Genomic DNA, 17,040 nt, shown 5'->3' with positions numbered 1-17,040 from the left:
TGCTGAACTGACACGTCAGTGCTCTTTTGTGGTCTTACCTTGCCTTTACACATTAATGTTAAAACATCTATCTTTGAGGAAGCATATGATTTGATTTAATGTTTGAAGTGTAGACAAATATTCAGCATAGATGAAATAACTATATTACAAATTTTTAATATTTATCTCAAGTTATACTTTGCAAAATAGGGTGTCATTTAACAATCTTCAATACAGATTCAGATTCATATTTTTGTCACATCAAAGAGCACATACGAGCAGATTCTGTTTTTTTTTCATAAAAGCCCGTATATATTATTATTTGTTGAAAAAATGTAACCATAGATATATAACTGTTGGTAGATAAACAATTACTTTACATTTTGTACAGTAAAAACATTTATTTTAACAATTTTTTGTACCTACATTAATCAAAAAAGTACAGCATATTTAATAATTTTACAAATTCTTCATAAAAAATATATTTCTATACAAAAACATTTTCTTTTGCACCTACTTCAAGTCAGCAGCACGTGATAACATGATTATGTGGTCAAATAGCATGATTGTAGTTAAAATGCAGTTTTACAGCTCTTTTGTTGGCAAAATATTTTACAGGGATAGAAAACAAAAACATTATTGCAGCAAGCCTGAAGAAAGGCAGACATGGATTAACTAGCTGTCAGATGCATAATGTGGGAAGCAAACAGTGGGGGAAAAAGAAGTGAACCCATCCTACACTAAACAAAACAAACAAATAAACAAAAATAAAAAATAAAAACAAACAAAAGAAACATAATTCCGAAAAAAAACACTTACTGTGTTCTAAACTTTTCATGGAAAGCTCCAAGTTGAACTTTTTGAGTCCTTCTATGGGAATAAACTAAGACATAATATGGGAATGTAAGACATAATATGCGCATATCGTCTTAACCACTGATTTGAGATTCCACTCATTTATGATAATAAGGCCCAACTATTTGCGAAGATTAAAGAAATAAACAAATTCTTTAGGAACACCAATTTACACAGTTCGGGACGCATCCTCTGAAATTAAATGTTACGAATTGGTATGAAAAGCCACTTCATCGAGGGTAAATATGAATTTGCGCTGCCACTGCTGTTTATAAAGCCAGTGCATATGGTAACATGATCAAAATAATCAATATTGTAGGTAGTTCATACAGTAAAAAATGTGCATTTATCATATGAATTCTGTACATGCACAAATGTAAAGTAGTAGGAACATCAGCAAGCTAACCCATGACATTAGAATCACAGTGAATATGCACTCAATAAAGCCCACCTCTCGTCGCCACAACAACTTTATGTGAACATGGGTAATCTAGAACAGCCCGGGCATGTTTCTGGATGTCATAAGGCAGTGTTACTCAGAGAAACAAGGTATGGATGTCCGCTTAGATCCAATGTTTCATTAATGGTAAGAGCAAATAAGATAACTGGAAATAAACCACTATCAAGTAAAAGTAAATTTTGCCACGGAAATGTGAATGAAACCCACATCTGATTCGCAATATCCCTCCTGAACGTAACACGTGTTAATGAGCACGCACATAGAAATCAAAACAGTGTTTTTTAAAGTAAGTGCAGAATATATGAAAAATAAACATTTCATCTGCCCCAGCATTGTAAAAAATTATAGCCTTCTGCACAAGAGGTATATTTTATATATTTATATATGTATATATATAAGCAAATTTGCAACCCCTCTGGATAAAACTTCAAACAGCTAAAAGTAAGTCAAGGCCTGTGACGATGTAAACATAAAGGTAATTTTGAAGATAATGCAGGGCTGTGTTTTCACCTCATCTCATAATGTTCTGTGAGTACGCCAGCAGCTTCCGTACTCCCACTTCAGATCCACCACTTGACCCTTCTCAGGAGAAAAATCAACATTCATGTAGTACCAGGAGATACCAGGTACTACATTTTTGACATTTTTGGCTACTCAAAATAGTCCACTCATTCCATTTTACTGCACAAAGCATGATTACCTCACATTAAAATGGGTATAAAAATAACAATGGCATGGTAGTAAAAAGAATAAGAAAGCTACATGGTTCCTATGATGTTCACAACCATTACATCATTATGTGCAATTATGAATCATAATTTAATTTGTGGAACCAATTTATAAAATTAAATTAGCCTTTCTATAAAACATAGCATGTTTACATGCTTTCTGTGGATCTGTAAATGTTTATGTACACATGATCAGAAACCCTGTATTGTCTTTTTATCTCTTTTCCCCCCCCATTTGAAACCAACTCAGAACCCATTCACACCACGCTAGTGCAAAATTTGTGCGATAATGTTTTTCAACGTAAAAGTTGAGTGAGTTTCCTCCACCATCTTGGGGGTAAACTCTGAGCCTCTGCTGACAGAGTTCTAGTTGTAGCATATTTTCTGCTTGCAGATGGACAAGTCTAGTATGTTCAGCCACAATATTGTTTTAAGTTGCCTGCTGCTTTGTAGGCCAGTATGTCTTCACTGAAGAAAAGAAGAAGAAAAAAAAAACTCCCCTTTCACCAAAACAATTATGTGGCCTTTCAAGACACTTCAGTATTTCCCAAGAGAAGACTTTTGGGAAGCGAGATTTCAGAAATGAAAGTAGGAAAAGTCGACGCAGAACTTTCATCCTGTTTGAACGATTGAGAGGCAGAACTCCTTGATCCCAGAAAGCATGTTCTGTCCTTTGTGGCCTCAACCAGAAGCATATGATGTCTCCTCCACGGAAATCATCCCTTTCCGGTCACCTTCAATATGTGTTTCTATGGCAATTAGTCAGAAATGATCATAGAATAGTATGTATGTCATAACCTTAAAGAATTTGTCCCAAAGCAAATTTCCTGTAGTCCCAAACTGCAGTCACACAGGACTAACTGTCATATGGAATATGAGACAACCATAGCTAGCCCAGTGAATTCACTATGGATGAATCCTTCCCATAGCAGCCATGGGGGCTATACCACTGTGCAGACTGTATTCAGTGTTGTATCAAACCTCACAGCTTTCGCCTCTGTAGGCTTCATGTTTGTGTCATACATGGGATTTTCAAATGATGCTTGTCCATTGGTGTTTTCATGACCTGCGTAGCCATTGTACTGTACTTTTGGTCTTGTTCTGAAAAAGAAAAGAGAAGGATTATGTATCAATTTGTCTTTAGAAATAAACACCCCAGGACATCCACTATGCAAATCTATGCAAATTATATGTTACATGTATTAGAGTGCATTAGAAGGATTACATTGTATTATAGTACTTACATACACACTACATACTATACCAATCAGATACGTACTACCCCATATTTAAGATAAATTATAAACAGTAGTTCTAAGGGGAAAAATAAACCAAAAAAAACTCTTCTATAATAGAAAGCAGAACATACTGTATATTTTGATGTCTTTCTAATGTATGATAATAATAATAACACTTTTCATTTGACAGATATTAACATTTACAGAAAAGGCACAAGAGTATCCCATTGTGTCTTTCATACAGATTTGGTTGGAAACACACAGTAACACATACAATATCCTTCATCTTAGAGTTTCATATGAAGAGTCAGTAATTTCAGTAACACACATAAGATAATGTGGAAGAGATTATAATGCTGACTGACAAGATGGATGGAACACAAAGAAACCTAACATGTGCAAGTTAATACAAAAAAATCACAATGCATAAAGGCATTTCACCGGATGATAACTTTTTTGGCCCAATTGAGCATAACATCTAACAAAAACTTCACTTAGATATTGTTCTACTTGACAACAGACAAATCTTCTGAAATCTTGTTTGTAACCTGTGTTAACTGTGAGGGGTTCTTCATTTAAAAAGGTTCTTTTTTCAAAACGTTGTCACACACAGACCTTTCTAAACAACAAGGACCCTTTCTAGACTGATAATTGTGAGAGTTAAAAATTGTTACAAAAATAACTTTTCTTTTTTCAAAGGAGTTGGTGTGGAACCTTTAAAAGTTCTTCAATGGTTACAAGTAAAGAACCTGATTTCCTCATGTATTCTATAACAAACATACTTTTCAACCTACTATCTTTGCACTATGGTAACTTTGCTTTAATTGCTTAAAATTCAGTATGTCACATTAAAAGAAAATGGTACCCTTCAGGGAAATGTTCACAAAAGAAACAGGATGATATTTAGTTGGTAAAAATTATGTTGACAAGAATGGATATTATTATGGGCTTTAAAATTGACACATTTTTGTAGCAATTCCTCCCAGGTTTGTCTTGGATTTGTGAGAACGCTTCTTTTCGAAATGAGCAAAATAAAACAGGACAATGGTTATGTTAAAAATTGCAGGGCAGTTGCCTGGTGATTTAGTCTCTGTCTTACCTGCTTCCGCCCCTTATTACGTCTTTGGGTCTCTCATTGTCATCTGTGGCTTGTGATAGTACCCTGCCAATTTTTTTATTTATTTTAATAACTAGAAATTGTCATGCTTTATGATATTTAGGAGACAGATGATTTCTTCTTCTTGTTTATCGTTTTAGCCATGGAAAACTCCATTGCTTTGCTTTTATACATGGTGGTTGGAGAGTTTTTTTTACAGAATAAAGTATGGATAACTTTGGAACATAAATTTAGATCGCTAGTATATGGAGGCACAGGAGTTTCCCATCACCAACAGACATTAGAGATTTCAATTCATCAAATGTGGACATTATATGTGTAAGGCACATGATAACAGTCCTTACCTGTGTTTGTAGAGGTAAAAGGCAAATCCTGATAGTATTAGAGCAAAAAATGGCACAAGGATAGCTGCAGCAACAGAACTGCTGTTTGTGCCATAGTAGGAATTAGTATCTGTTGTCAGTAGACCTGTATTTTAGACAAGACCGTGTGAGAAAACCACTCAACCAGCAATCAATGTGATTATTCTGTAGTTGTGTAACAGTATTTCAGCTTTGTTAAAGTAATATAAAGTATAATATAAATATAAATCACTGTATGGGTGATCTGATCTGCATTGAGTTTATACACAAGGATTAACCTCTCAGTTTTACAATTACAATGCATGCATGATCCACTTGTTTGGAATACAGAGTGAATATACCTTGTCTTGTTAGCTGAAATGTACCAAAATCTTTGCTGTGAATATGACCCTGGTAAACAAATGTTTTCTTGTCAGACTCTGCAGTGACCTGCATCAACAAAACAGGAAAAGAAATGATAATGTCAACACTGTGCAATGTTAACTTCACAAACATATCCTTTATGCCCTTATGCCTATAAAATTTGTATTCCTCCCCTACACCGTTTTTGCATGCATGTACACATTTTTGTTATAGGCCACATTAAAAAGCTATAAACACAGAAATAATGTTCCTCATAAAAATGTAAGTGCTTGCCAGCTAAAGAATGCTCAGCAGAAATATGCTAATTCTGTTGTGGAACTTACGTATCCATCCATTGCCCAGTTGTCATTCTTGAATTTACTATAATACTTCTCAGTTGGACCCCTAATCTGGTAGACCTTCAGAAGCAAATGGTTCTCTTCCTTCTTGTATGTCCCTGTGCACAAGATAATGTCAGCATTTACTAATAAATACCTTATTAAACCCGGGACAGGCCTTATGTGATGAAAGTGTGACCATGGAATTACACAGACATCTCATTACGTACCAGACAGTTTAATCTGCACACCACTCTGCTCCAGTAGAGTGACATTGACTCTGCTCGTGGTTACATTGAACCCGTTTACCGTTAAAGTGGCGGTCTGCCGCTTGCCCAGGTGCTCGTAGTACCCTGTCCAGCCCGAGTTGGTAGAGAACACATCTCCTGGAACTGAAAAATAGAGTTTTTTTATGTGACGTTAAGCACACATTCTAAATGCCATTGTTTGTTTGTAAGAACTCTCATCAATTTTTTACACTCTTTAAGTTATTGTCAGACACAAGTAAGATGAAAGGTGGAGATGCTTCACAGGAGTTAAAGCTTTAAAAAAGCCTGGGGGGATACCTACCACGGATCTTATTTTTCTGCACATCTGAATCTGCGCCTTTCGATTTGCTGTTTATTTTTGGCCCAACTAGAAGACAAAGAGTAATTGATAACTTGGCATTTGTAAGTGTGACCTTCTCCGTTTCTGCATGCATGAAAAGCAGTAATGGCCAACACTATTTGACATCTCTTACTCGCGTCGGAGCAAGATGAGCAAATGAATACGAGTCCTCATAAATTGCAGAACAAATTGACATCCCTCCAACACAATAGCGAGAGACAAAACACACACACATACAGTACACACACAAGCCTCTCCCGTGATGCACCAGGAATACTCTTAGCATTCATGTTTATGCAAATGGCATGCGTCACACAAACAAACATTAGCGCCACATTATCACTTCTTGAGCAACGATCGCACACAGAGTTCAAAACCTAATAGAGACCACTTGTTTGCACATCACTGTTATCATAGGTGGATAAACAACCGTGACTTCTCCTCCTCGCCTGCAGCAGCTTTATCCCTGCTCTCTCCCTTGTCTCAAATTATATATTGACCCAGCAGAGCCCTCAGGGGGTCCTGCCCGTCTTAGCAGAAGAGATGAAAATTGTATGACGACCCAAAGCTTGCCTAGACTTGGGGCCATTATCCACTGAGTTATACAAGGTTTCAGAGTCACTCTCTTGTTTCTGTCTTGTTTTTTTTTCTCTGTCTTAACCAGTCTTTCTTTTCCTCTTCAGCCCCCCCCCCCCCCCACACACCACCCAACACACACAGTCACAGTAGCCTTCATACTTATCTGATACCCAAGATACTGTTTGTCTACTTGTCTATCTGTTTTTCTTTCTGCCTGGCTCTCTATCTCTCCCTGTGTTGTCTGTGTCTGCCTTTCTCTGTTTGTCTAGACTGCATGACTGGACAACACAACAACAGTGAACATGCAAAGTGATGACACTACACACGCCGACCTCAGTCGTCTCATTTATCTGTGTACCTTTGCAGACCGGGGGCTTCCCTGTCCACTTTCCATCTGGTTTGCATGTCCTGTGCTCCGACCCTCCTGAGAGGAAGTAGCCATCTTGGCAGGTGAACATTAAAGTGTATCCAAGAGTGGGCAGATCGATGGACCTTACATCAACATGAGCAGGTGTCTCTATTTGTCTGCACCCATGAGCTGCCAGCACAAAGGGAGAGAGGAGGAGGGGGAGGCAGAGGGGAAACACTCAAACTTCATCAGACTGCAGGGTCAATAACACAAATACCACACGCCCACATGCATATTATTGATAAAGACTAGCCATCAGGAAGTGGGTAGGTGGTGGAGGGGGGTAGGGGGTGGGCAGATTTCTTGACGCCTGCCCCGCTGCTATCCGACATAATATATGAACTCTATCTTCACGCCTCCGAGTTAGTCAACTTAAGTCTCGCCGCTCAGCGAAGCAGCTTTGTGTGAGCAAGGAGCCTGAAGGATTTCACGGGGTGCGCTGTCAGCCTCACCCACAGATTTACCACTCATGTACGAAGAGCTTAAACTTGGCTAACTTTAATTCTTTTTGCTGAGACCAGCAATCCATACTTTTGTTCTTCCATGAATCACCCATTTCTTTTTTTTTTTTTACCTCACATGTACATTTCCATTTGACTGGCACCCAATGTTTTTTTCTGTCATGATATGTCTTTGCATTCACATATAAAGCTCAAGAGCCTAATCCCCAGGGTTATTAGGGATTGAGGCCTGTAACCATGACACTGGTATGCACTATCGCCTTAATACAGGGGCTTACCTGGGCTTCAGCCCAGGGGCCTCGACCAATGAGGGGCCTCCTAATAATAATAATGATAATCAATAATAATAAACGGTGTGTCCATATTCGCGGCGTCATTAGCCTACTCTGGAGCTAGCCTAAATATTTAAGCACATCGTACTGCTCTACAATTACATCCATGCAGAGGCCCCCTTTGTCTTCTCCAATTCTAAAGTGTAACAAAATGTAACAAAACGTAATACAAAATGTAATAAATCCCCGGTGTAGAGGAGCTAGAGGAGAGGCTGAAACTGAGGCTGAGACTGACAATCATACAAACTCTGGAGATAACGTGGGTAGGATTGAAGCAACGATAAACGAATGACGTGGATTCGTGTAACTGTCCATGAAAACAGAAGGCATAGCAGGTAAATATCGTAGCAAATAGCCTGGAAATGAAACGGCTTTAAAAACATGTATTTCACTTGTCTCATTGGAGTGAACGCAGAACATGGGCTGTGGCGCAAAGAAATGAATTAGTGATCTGCATCTCCGTTCACCAACAGCTAAGTTTGTGTTAACCCATTCGCACATATAATAGTCTATGTTATGTTTTCTCCCTTGTTAACGTGAGATATGTCTCCATGTAGTGTAGTGATAATGCATAAGGTAGCCATGTTCACGTCACATGAGCCAGCTTGTTATAGGCTAAAAGTATTTCTGTCCCTCCCAAACTGCGTTAAACTGGTGAATAGGCTGAATAATGTTAGGCTACACTGCATATTATTAACCAAAAGCGCACGCTATGTGGGCTTTTGGTTAATAATATCGGGTCAGATTGCGGGCCGGGTATCATTTAATCATAATTAATATTTGCGGTTGGGGGGGTGGGGCTTAAAAAATATATAGCCCAGGGGCCTCGGGTGGTATTAAGGCGCCGCTGCTGGTATGAGACAAAGCCTAACCAAAGTGGTGCTTTCAATAAAAAAGGCACATTTTCTAAAACAATATTTCACTTTATTGTCAGTCTTTCAGTAAGTTAGTGCCTGAGGAGAATGAGGCTTTTGGATTAAGACACACTTAACTTACAAATTAATTGACTGTGAGGAATGTGTTTCTCTTACCGATACATTCTGGTTGTACTCCACTCCATGTCAAATTTTCAAGGCATGTTCTTGATGTTGATCCCAGTATGTGGTAGTTTTTACGGCATCTAAAGAAAATCTTACTCCCAACCTAGAATGAAAACATGACATGCCTCATTTTCTTATCTAATACCAACAAAAACAGCATTGGCACATTTATGTGCTTATACAGTATGTAATAAAATAACAACAATACAATACAGTAACCCTGACAAGACACCACCTTTAAGGAAAAATGTAGAATTATCCATGCATCATGCCATTGCATGTGTTTTACTATGAACATATTACAGGCATATAAAAGTCAGCCCACCATTAGAGAGCTCCTCACCTCAAATCCCTGAGCCTGGATTGGGATCCCATACGATGGGGTTCCTGGATCTCTACATGAATTGAACGCTGGATCTAGATATCAAATGCAATGTTCATATATTAGCATTTCTATCTCTTATTTCTCAGACAGACACTGAAATGGATTACAGAATCAATATGCAGATAACAATGTCCCGGAAAGGGTCTTTTTGATTAACATAATCTAGCTACATGAACTGCCATTGAAAACAAAGGTGACATGGCCTCTAAAGTACTTAGCATTGAACAGTAAACATAATGTTGAATAGATTTGTTTCTACAAATAGAATTATGCAAAGAGAGCATACACAAAGGTCCTTTTGTGTAAATAAAATGACAGAAAGAATTTTAAGCACATATAAAATCTTTTTCGGGATGTAACAGGTCTTAGTTACTGCATACTGAATATGTTTTAACACACCTCTACAAAACCTTATTAACATTGAGTTTGTGTGGTAGGTAGTCATGGAATTACAGCACAAAAAAACCTTGGGCAACACAAGACTCCTCCACTTCCTGCAGAGGTCCTGATGACCGTCAGGTGTTTGTTGTTGTGATAATGACAGCTGGTCTGGTGGATTATTCCTCCGATAACGCACCACAGGGCCACACTTGCATGCTAACGCACCTACACACGTGGGTTGCACCCCGCTCCACGATCCGTCATCCTGGCAGACTCTCCTAGAGGAGCCGACCAGGATGTAGGGGCTCCTGCAGTAGAAGGTGACCTCCGACCTGAAGGTGAACTGCTTCCCTTCCATGTAGCCCTCCGCCGGTGTGCCCGGGTCTCCACAGAGCACAGCTGTGGAATACAAATAATTTCAGAAATGCACAAACACACACAGCATCTGTCTCAACACTTTAGGTGAGTGCATACAGGAATACTGACAGTAACCGCAAGGCCAAAACGCTAACGCTAATGAAAAAGTTAGCTTCCTCTTGTCAACTATACAGTTTGTTGTTGCTTTATTTTTGTTATTATTCCCTGCAAAGGTATCTAGAGTATGTACTACTTGCCACAGGCGGTTTTGATGACAACACAGTCAGCGCATGTAGTTTAAAAGCACCTTTTAACCTGAGTTTAGCACATTGTGCCTGACAGAGTCAAAGGCTGGCAGTCAGGGCCTGCGGACTATTTTGCTTTCTCTGTCTGCATGCCGGGCGAGTCTTGTATAGTGCTCAGGCAAAACTCTGAGTGCTCAAAGGATCAATGCAAGATAGACTGACATTTGTATTGAAAGGTATCACGGCCCATTTCAGAGCTGTCAAAGCCATCAATGTTCTAGGTTAAAGTCAACACATGTTTTCTTCTCCACAACTGTGACTAACATGTCTAACACCATCTGAACCCAATCTTAGACACCTTGTCTATAGCCAGCATGAAAATGTACAACATGACTAGCATTCAAACACACTGACTATTTTTCTAAATGGGGCAATTCCGCGCAAAACTGTCACATCCATAACACCAATACAATGGCATGGTATTTAGCTGCCGTTATGGACATGACAGTTTTGCGTGGAATTGCCCAATGCCAAATAACGGTAGTCAGTAATATAAAAAAGACCAGTGAAATCACAGTCCTACAATCAATAGAGTATCAGTACTGAACACTGAATGACACTGAAATGAACAGCTGTCTCTTCCATGTTACAGCATGTGGGGGTATAAAATAATGAGAGCGTATAAAGAAACAGAGACACATAATACAACAATAAAAACACAAAGGCCAAGGCGGATTTTTTTGCCCTGTGTAATATTCCAGTAAACATTGGCACACAACTATCTGGAAAAGACACTGCTATGTGTGGCCCATTTTCCCAAGGCAATGCTCTTCAAGGCAACACCTTTAAAAAAGAAACTTCCATACAATAAACAAATAACTGTAAACAAGCAAGCAAACAAACAAACAAATAAATAAATAACTGTACAGACTGTGTGTGAAAAACAGGTCAAAGAAGGCTGAATACTGCCAATGTCACCACTTTTTTTAAAAATACTACCTGATTGAATCATTTTATAGTAATATAACACGAATTGACTAGGACTGTCACAGCTATATGCAAATGTGTGGGTTTGGCTTGAAAGTGTTCAACTTACGCAGGCATTGTGGGATATCACCACGCCACGTGCCGCTACCCTCGCAGGTGGCGATGCCAGGTGAGGACAGCTGGTAGCCATCAAAGCAGCTGTAGGTGACGCTAGCACCCCACTGCAGGTCCGAACCCTCCACCTTCCCAAAGCGGATGGCCGGAGGGTGGCCACACATGACCACTGAGGACGGGGAAAAATGAAACAGAACTGGAGATAAATATATTGTGTGTGTGTGTGTGTGTGTGTGTGTGTGTGTGTGTGTGTGTGTGTGTGTGTGTGTGTAACATCCATTTGTTTTATTATGCACCTTTTGTTCACTTGAAAATATGATGAAAAACAGCACCCCTCTTAATCCTGCTTCACCATTCGCCCCAATGCAGTAAATGCATGCATTTGAATTAAACAGGGATAGAGGCTATGATTAAATGGGATTATGCCCATGAATCACTGAGCCTATATGGCATATATCCCAAACGACATACAGTACAGAAATGTATATGTGGAGAGGCACAGTTTTCCATGTCTTGCTTCAAACCAGACTGACTACCTGCTTTCTTTTGGGGGTCTGGGCTCTCCTGCATTGCACCAATAACTTGCTTTCCACTCTTTCCACATGGCATGCTTGACATCTGATGCATCAGATCTTACACATTTCATAGGATATATCCCTTCAGTGTTTATAAGGGAATAATCCAACTAGCTGTATGAAAAAACAGGATCAAAAACCCCCAGAATCTTTTGATCTCGGGATGCTCCGGATTCCAACATGTTTTTGTGTGTGTGTGTGTGTGTGTGTGTGTGATATCTACAGTACTTTTCAAGTTATTTTCTATTTTTTATTTCAGAGTAGCATTCCAAAGGCATCATTAGATGCTGGGATATGTAGCATGATTAAGTAATACTACCAGGTTAATGAAATTCAGTTTGTAGAGGGAGAAATCTTTTGTTTATGATGCTGGTGTCATTTTTGTTTTAAATATCAAGATTTGAAAGGATAAAAATATCTGAGGCAGGATGCTCATCATGAAATAACCATTTATTTACCTAATACTACTTCTAGTTTCCAACACCACATACTTGTAGATCTTAGAACTAGAAATAATTAAACTGTTAATAGTATAAGTTCTACTCCTGTATGAGTAACAGACGAACCTGAGAGCTCATGTTTGATGTGCACTGACAGGTCCATCCGGCCCATCTCCTATTAGAAGACATTTCTACCCAGCCGAAAAGATCAAAAGCCTAGAACCAAGACTATGGAGCAGACGAGCAGACATTTGTTCTGTGCATTATCTGCCTCAGTCATGCTGGACCTTGTAGTGGACATTGTTATGGTAATCCCTGGCCTGTAGCACTGATTTTATTATTAATACCTCTACAGCTCGGTTTAGTTTGGTTCCAGGAGCCATCCTTGGTACAGAGCAGTGTTGATGACCCAGGTGGTTCCATGGTGTAGCCAGGATTACAGTGGAACTGAACAGTGCTGTTGAACGTGAAGTCCTTTCCAATATAAATCCCATTAGCGATGGGACCAGGATCTCCACAGCTGATCACTGTTAGAGAGGACAAGGACATTCACTTAAGTCTCAGCGCCAGGAAAAAGATCGGAGAAGAAGGTGAAAAGAAGGAGTGTAAAAACACACACACACACACACACACCACACACACACACACACACACACACACACCACACACACGCACACCACACACACCACACACACGCACACCACACACACACACGCACACACACACACACACACAGACAAACAGACACACCACACACACACACACCGCACACACACACACCACACACACGCACACCACACACACGCACGCACACACACGCACACACACACACACACACACACACAGACAAACACACACAGAGACACACAGACACACACACAAATGGCCATGGGGTGATTGTGACAAACAGAATCACAGGTGAGACTCCTTGTGGGCCAGACCTGTGCAGTCGGGGGACGTGCCAGTCCAAGTGGCGTTCGCGGTGCAGTGACGTGTGGTCAGGCCCGAGGTCTTGTAGCCGTCCCAGCAGGAGTACGTGACGGAGCTGGAGAACAGCATCCCGTCACTGAACATGATCTTGGAGAAGGCTGGCGTTCCCGGATTTCCACAGGAAATGGCTGAGCAGGGAGGCAAGAAAAAGCGAGAAGTAAATAATAAACGTTTGTTTGGAGTCTAATCTTCTAATGGGCAACAGATTGCTAACAAACATTCAGTTTGAGCATTTTTCAGATAAAAAAACAAACAAACAAACAAAAAAAACCATCCCGCTTTGAATTTCTTACACATTTGATTCATTCTAACTGCTGGTCTAAACAGCATAAGCATGATCATAAATGTTCATAGAATTGATATCAAAACAAACAAAGCAAAAACAGAAGGGGAAAACGACTTTCACAACATTTGTAGAACAATATCTATTATTCTCATCTACGTACAGACGAGTTTACCATGTGTAACACTTTCCATTAACTGTCTGATGTGTCAGTCTCTGTCATCAACACATTAATCTTAAAGAGAGACGGATATACTGACAATGGGACTGAACATTTGAAGACACGCCCACCCCCCCACCCCCCCACCTCGTCATAAACAACTGAGTCAGATGTTGTGGTGCAGCTGTGAGGAGAAGAAAAAAAAAGCTGTGTGTGTGTGTGTGTGTGTGTGTGTGTGTGTGTGTGTGTGTGTGTGTGTGTATCATGCCAGTCATGGGTCATGTGAGTGCTGCTTAATTGCTAGTATGCATACAGGCGCATCGTCTTCAAGAGAATCTCCCGGCTAAATTAAAACCTGATTGAGATCTTGTTCATTAACCCATATTGATGGTATAGTAAATAACCACCCATTAGCAAGTACTGAACACTCAGGTTCCTATCTCTATCTTAATGAGGATGATTATCATTAGAAGCACAATCATTGCTACAGACATTTGCTTTCATGCTTAATTATTATAATGCCATGTATTAAATAAATCATGCTTTCAGCAAAAAGTACGGAGAATTACATTACATTGCGAATGCAAACTTCATAATGTAAGAGCGAGAATACTGGGAAGTATTTAAGTGCCTTAAGGATCTGTAGTGTAAAAAATAACCAAGTACATAACAAAGTGGAGACCATCCAAACCGAGCAGTGGCAAAGACAAAAAACTCTTTTGAGTTGATACAGAACGTAGGCCATCCCAGCGTCACAACCGTACCAACTCCAAGACAAAATACAAATGGTCTTGCTTAAATACATTTCTAGTGATCCCCCTTCCGTCGCCTCACGTGAGCTCTCTCTCCGGTCGTACCTTGTCTCATGAGGCGGCAGCATTATGTTAAAGCAAGTAGCCCTCTTCAATGATTGCGTTAAGAGAAAAACTCGTCAACAATGATTAATCACCCCCATCATGTGGTGTGACAAAGGTCACGTATGCATGCGATTTGGGTTGGCTTAATCAAAAGGTGGCGATGATCAAAACAGATGTTAAAATACATACACTCTGGAATGTTAAAATATATACACTCTGGAATTTCTCACTACAGATCCAGTATATACGTTTAAATCTAAATGTTATATACTTAAATTGAACTTGTTCTATTATGTCACTCAGTGGCACACTGAAATATATGCTTTCTGCTTCTGGAACATCCTACTGAGGCATTCATTTAAATTAGCTGTTAAATAAACTTGTTAATAATAAATGTCCCCTAAGTAATGGATTTCATTGGTCCCATAAGAAATCCATACATGAGGTATTTAGCTTGACAGCAGACCGAATTTGTATGTATGGTACAATAGTATTCCAAAATGCAATCTTTAAGAATTACATAATATCCTAGTTAGTTTGTTTTTTCCATTATAATAAAAGTGAATAAAATACACTTATAAAATAGACTTTACTTGAAGGTATCTACATAAGAGTGACATGACACTGACATAACACTAACCATCCAGTCATGACAAAAACCGAATGACACTTGACAGAAGCGAGTGACAGAAGTGTTATGTCATAAACGTTTATGACTTGTTTATAATGTTTATGACACGTTCATGACAGTGTCATGTCACTCTTATGTAGATACATTCAAGTAAAGTGTAACCATAGCTTTTAAAAGACATATAAGTTAACATATAACTTATAAGTTAACATTAACAACTCATGGAACAGCTCTCCATAACCATTCTCCTGTGATTATGTCTATATAGACTTGTAGTTGATGATGGCTGATGGAATGGTTTCAAATTTAGCCATATGCAACCCAGTCTCACTCCCTACTCGTCAAAGGTCTGACGCATGGTCAAGGGTCCTTGGCGTCAAATTCCAACGAGAAAGGTGTACCTTCTGCGTTGTTTTCCGATGTGGGGGTCCGTCAGATAGACATTCATGTTAATCCCTCATCGTCAAATATAGACGAAAGGAAATAAATGTCCATCAAAGGTGATGCCGTCACGTTAGACTAATGATTTGTTTGAAATGATAAAAACAAAAATCGCAGACCATCAGAGCCATAGGCTACCTTAGGTTACTTTGATCTTGCATAATTTTATTCAGCTTTGGTGTAGGTAACGTAAGGTAAAAAAAAAAATAATAATAACAATAATCTCTAACTAAACTAAAACGCACATATTTCTGTATTGCGACCATTGTAGCCTACAGTTGTAACAGCGCGTAACAGTTGTTTTACTGCCCATATGCACTCATTATAATAGGCTCTGCTCCTGCCTAGATTCGAACTCAGAACTGCCTGAAAGTTGCAGACCTGTTCTGGAAATACGTGCATTAACCCACTCGACTGTCAGACAACGCTATCTGCTTCGAGTAGGCCTATTAGGTAGGACTGTACAGTCCTCAGTACACAGTACATTACAGTACACTCCTTTTGACGCCAAGAACCCTTGACCATGCGTCAGACCTTTGACGAGTAGGGAGTGAGACTGTGTAGCCATATGATGTAATGGGAAATGGCTAAGGAACTGCATGTGCTGTATGCTCTACTGTATATGGTCCTTTTCTACTCAGAGTAATTGATGCATGGCCCTGCGTTCTGCCATCATTTCTAAATGCATGTTCTAAAGAAAGTGCTGTGAAATATTTTCTTCAAGACGTATTTCACTTCACAATCATGTCACCCAGAGGTACTTAGAGCATTTAGAGGTAACAGTTGAATGAAGTTAGAAACCCATGTGGTGTGCACCCCTGTCATTAGAGCCTATTCCAAATGTGCACCCACACACACACACACACATGCATGCGCGCACACACACACACACACACATGCACACACACACACACACACACGCATTCCATATGGACCTCCATCTGTGGAAGCTCACCTTCACACACCGGCTGGACACCGCTCCAAGAGCCGTTTTGGAGACAGGTGCGCTCGGCCGAGCCGATCAGCGTGTAGCCCGCTTCACAACTGAACCTCAGGAGGCTCTTGAGCCGAAACTCCTCGCCCAGCCTGGTGCCATGAGGGGGGATGCCAGGGTCGCCGCAAACCCCTGCGCTGCCACCTGTGATCGGGGAACAGAAAAATACGCCACAACATAGGGAAACATCACAGGTTAATCACCAGTTATGACTGAAGGCGGAAACAATGGCAACCATTTAGAGCTAGGTGTTAAGTGCAGCCCCACTAGCAGAATAAAAAGTTCTGACATCTAAGGCTAACCCTGCAACACAGTGGCCCGTACGGATACATATAAATACATGATGAGGGG

General features: G+C 39.8%; 1 protein-coding gene across 1 annotated transcript in view; it reads right to left on the bottom strand.

The window, feature by feature from the left end:
* Window positions 1–382: 382 nt before the first annotated feature.
* Window positions 383–17,040, bottom strand: part of LOC121685425 (CUB and sushi domain-containing protein 1-like) — a 295,334-nt gene continuing 278,676 nt past the window's right edge. Inside the window, exons 57-71 of the mRNA XM_042065939.1 lie at window positions 16,651–16,833; window positions 13,275–13,451; window positions 12,681–12,860; window positions 11,314–11,487; window positions 9,841–10,014; window positions 9,193–9,266; window positions 8,841–8,952; window positions 6,966–7,145; window positions 5,990–6,055; window positions 5,650–5,811; window positions 5,426–5,538; window positions 5,081–5,168; window positions 4,722–4,845; window positions 4,360–4,422; window positions 383–3,123 (exon numbers count right to left, since the gene is read on the bottom strand). Of these exons, the coding sequence (XP_041921873.1) occupies window positions 2,964–3,123; window positions 4,360–4,422; window positions 4,722–4,845; window positions 5,081–5,168; window positions 5,426–5,538; window positions 5,650–5,811; window positions 5,990–6,055; window positions 6,966–7,145; window positions 8,841–8,952; window positions 9,193–9,266; window positions 9,841–10,014; window positions 11,314–11,487; window positions 12,681–12,860; window positions 13,275–13,451; window positions 16,651–16,833 (2,030 nt within the window). The 3' untranslated portion in view covers window positions 383–2,963. The remainder of the gene's footprint in view (window positions 3,124–4,359; window positions 4,423–4,721; window positions 4,846–5,080; window positions 5,169–5,425; window positions 5,539–5,649; window positions 5,812–5,989; window positions 6,056–6,965; window positions 7,146–8,840; window positions 8,953–9,192; window positions 9,267–9,840; window positions 10,015–11,313; window positions 11,488–12,680; window positions 12,861–13,274; window positions 13,452–16,650; window positions 16,834–17,040) is intronic.

The sequence above is a fragment of the Alosa sapidissima genome, chromosome 16, assembly GCF_018492685.1.
Source record: "Alosa sapidissima isolate fAloSap1 chromosome 16, fAloSap1.pri, whole genome shotgun sequence".
In the NCBI taxonomy this organism is placed as follows: Eukaryota; Metazoa; Chordata; class Actinopteri; order Clupeiformes; family Clupeidae; genus Alosa; species Alosa sapidissima.
The sequence above is the reverse complement of the archived record's forward strand: the minus strand, read 5'-3'. Positions and strand labels throughout refer to the sequence as shown.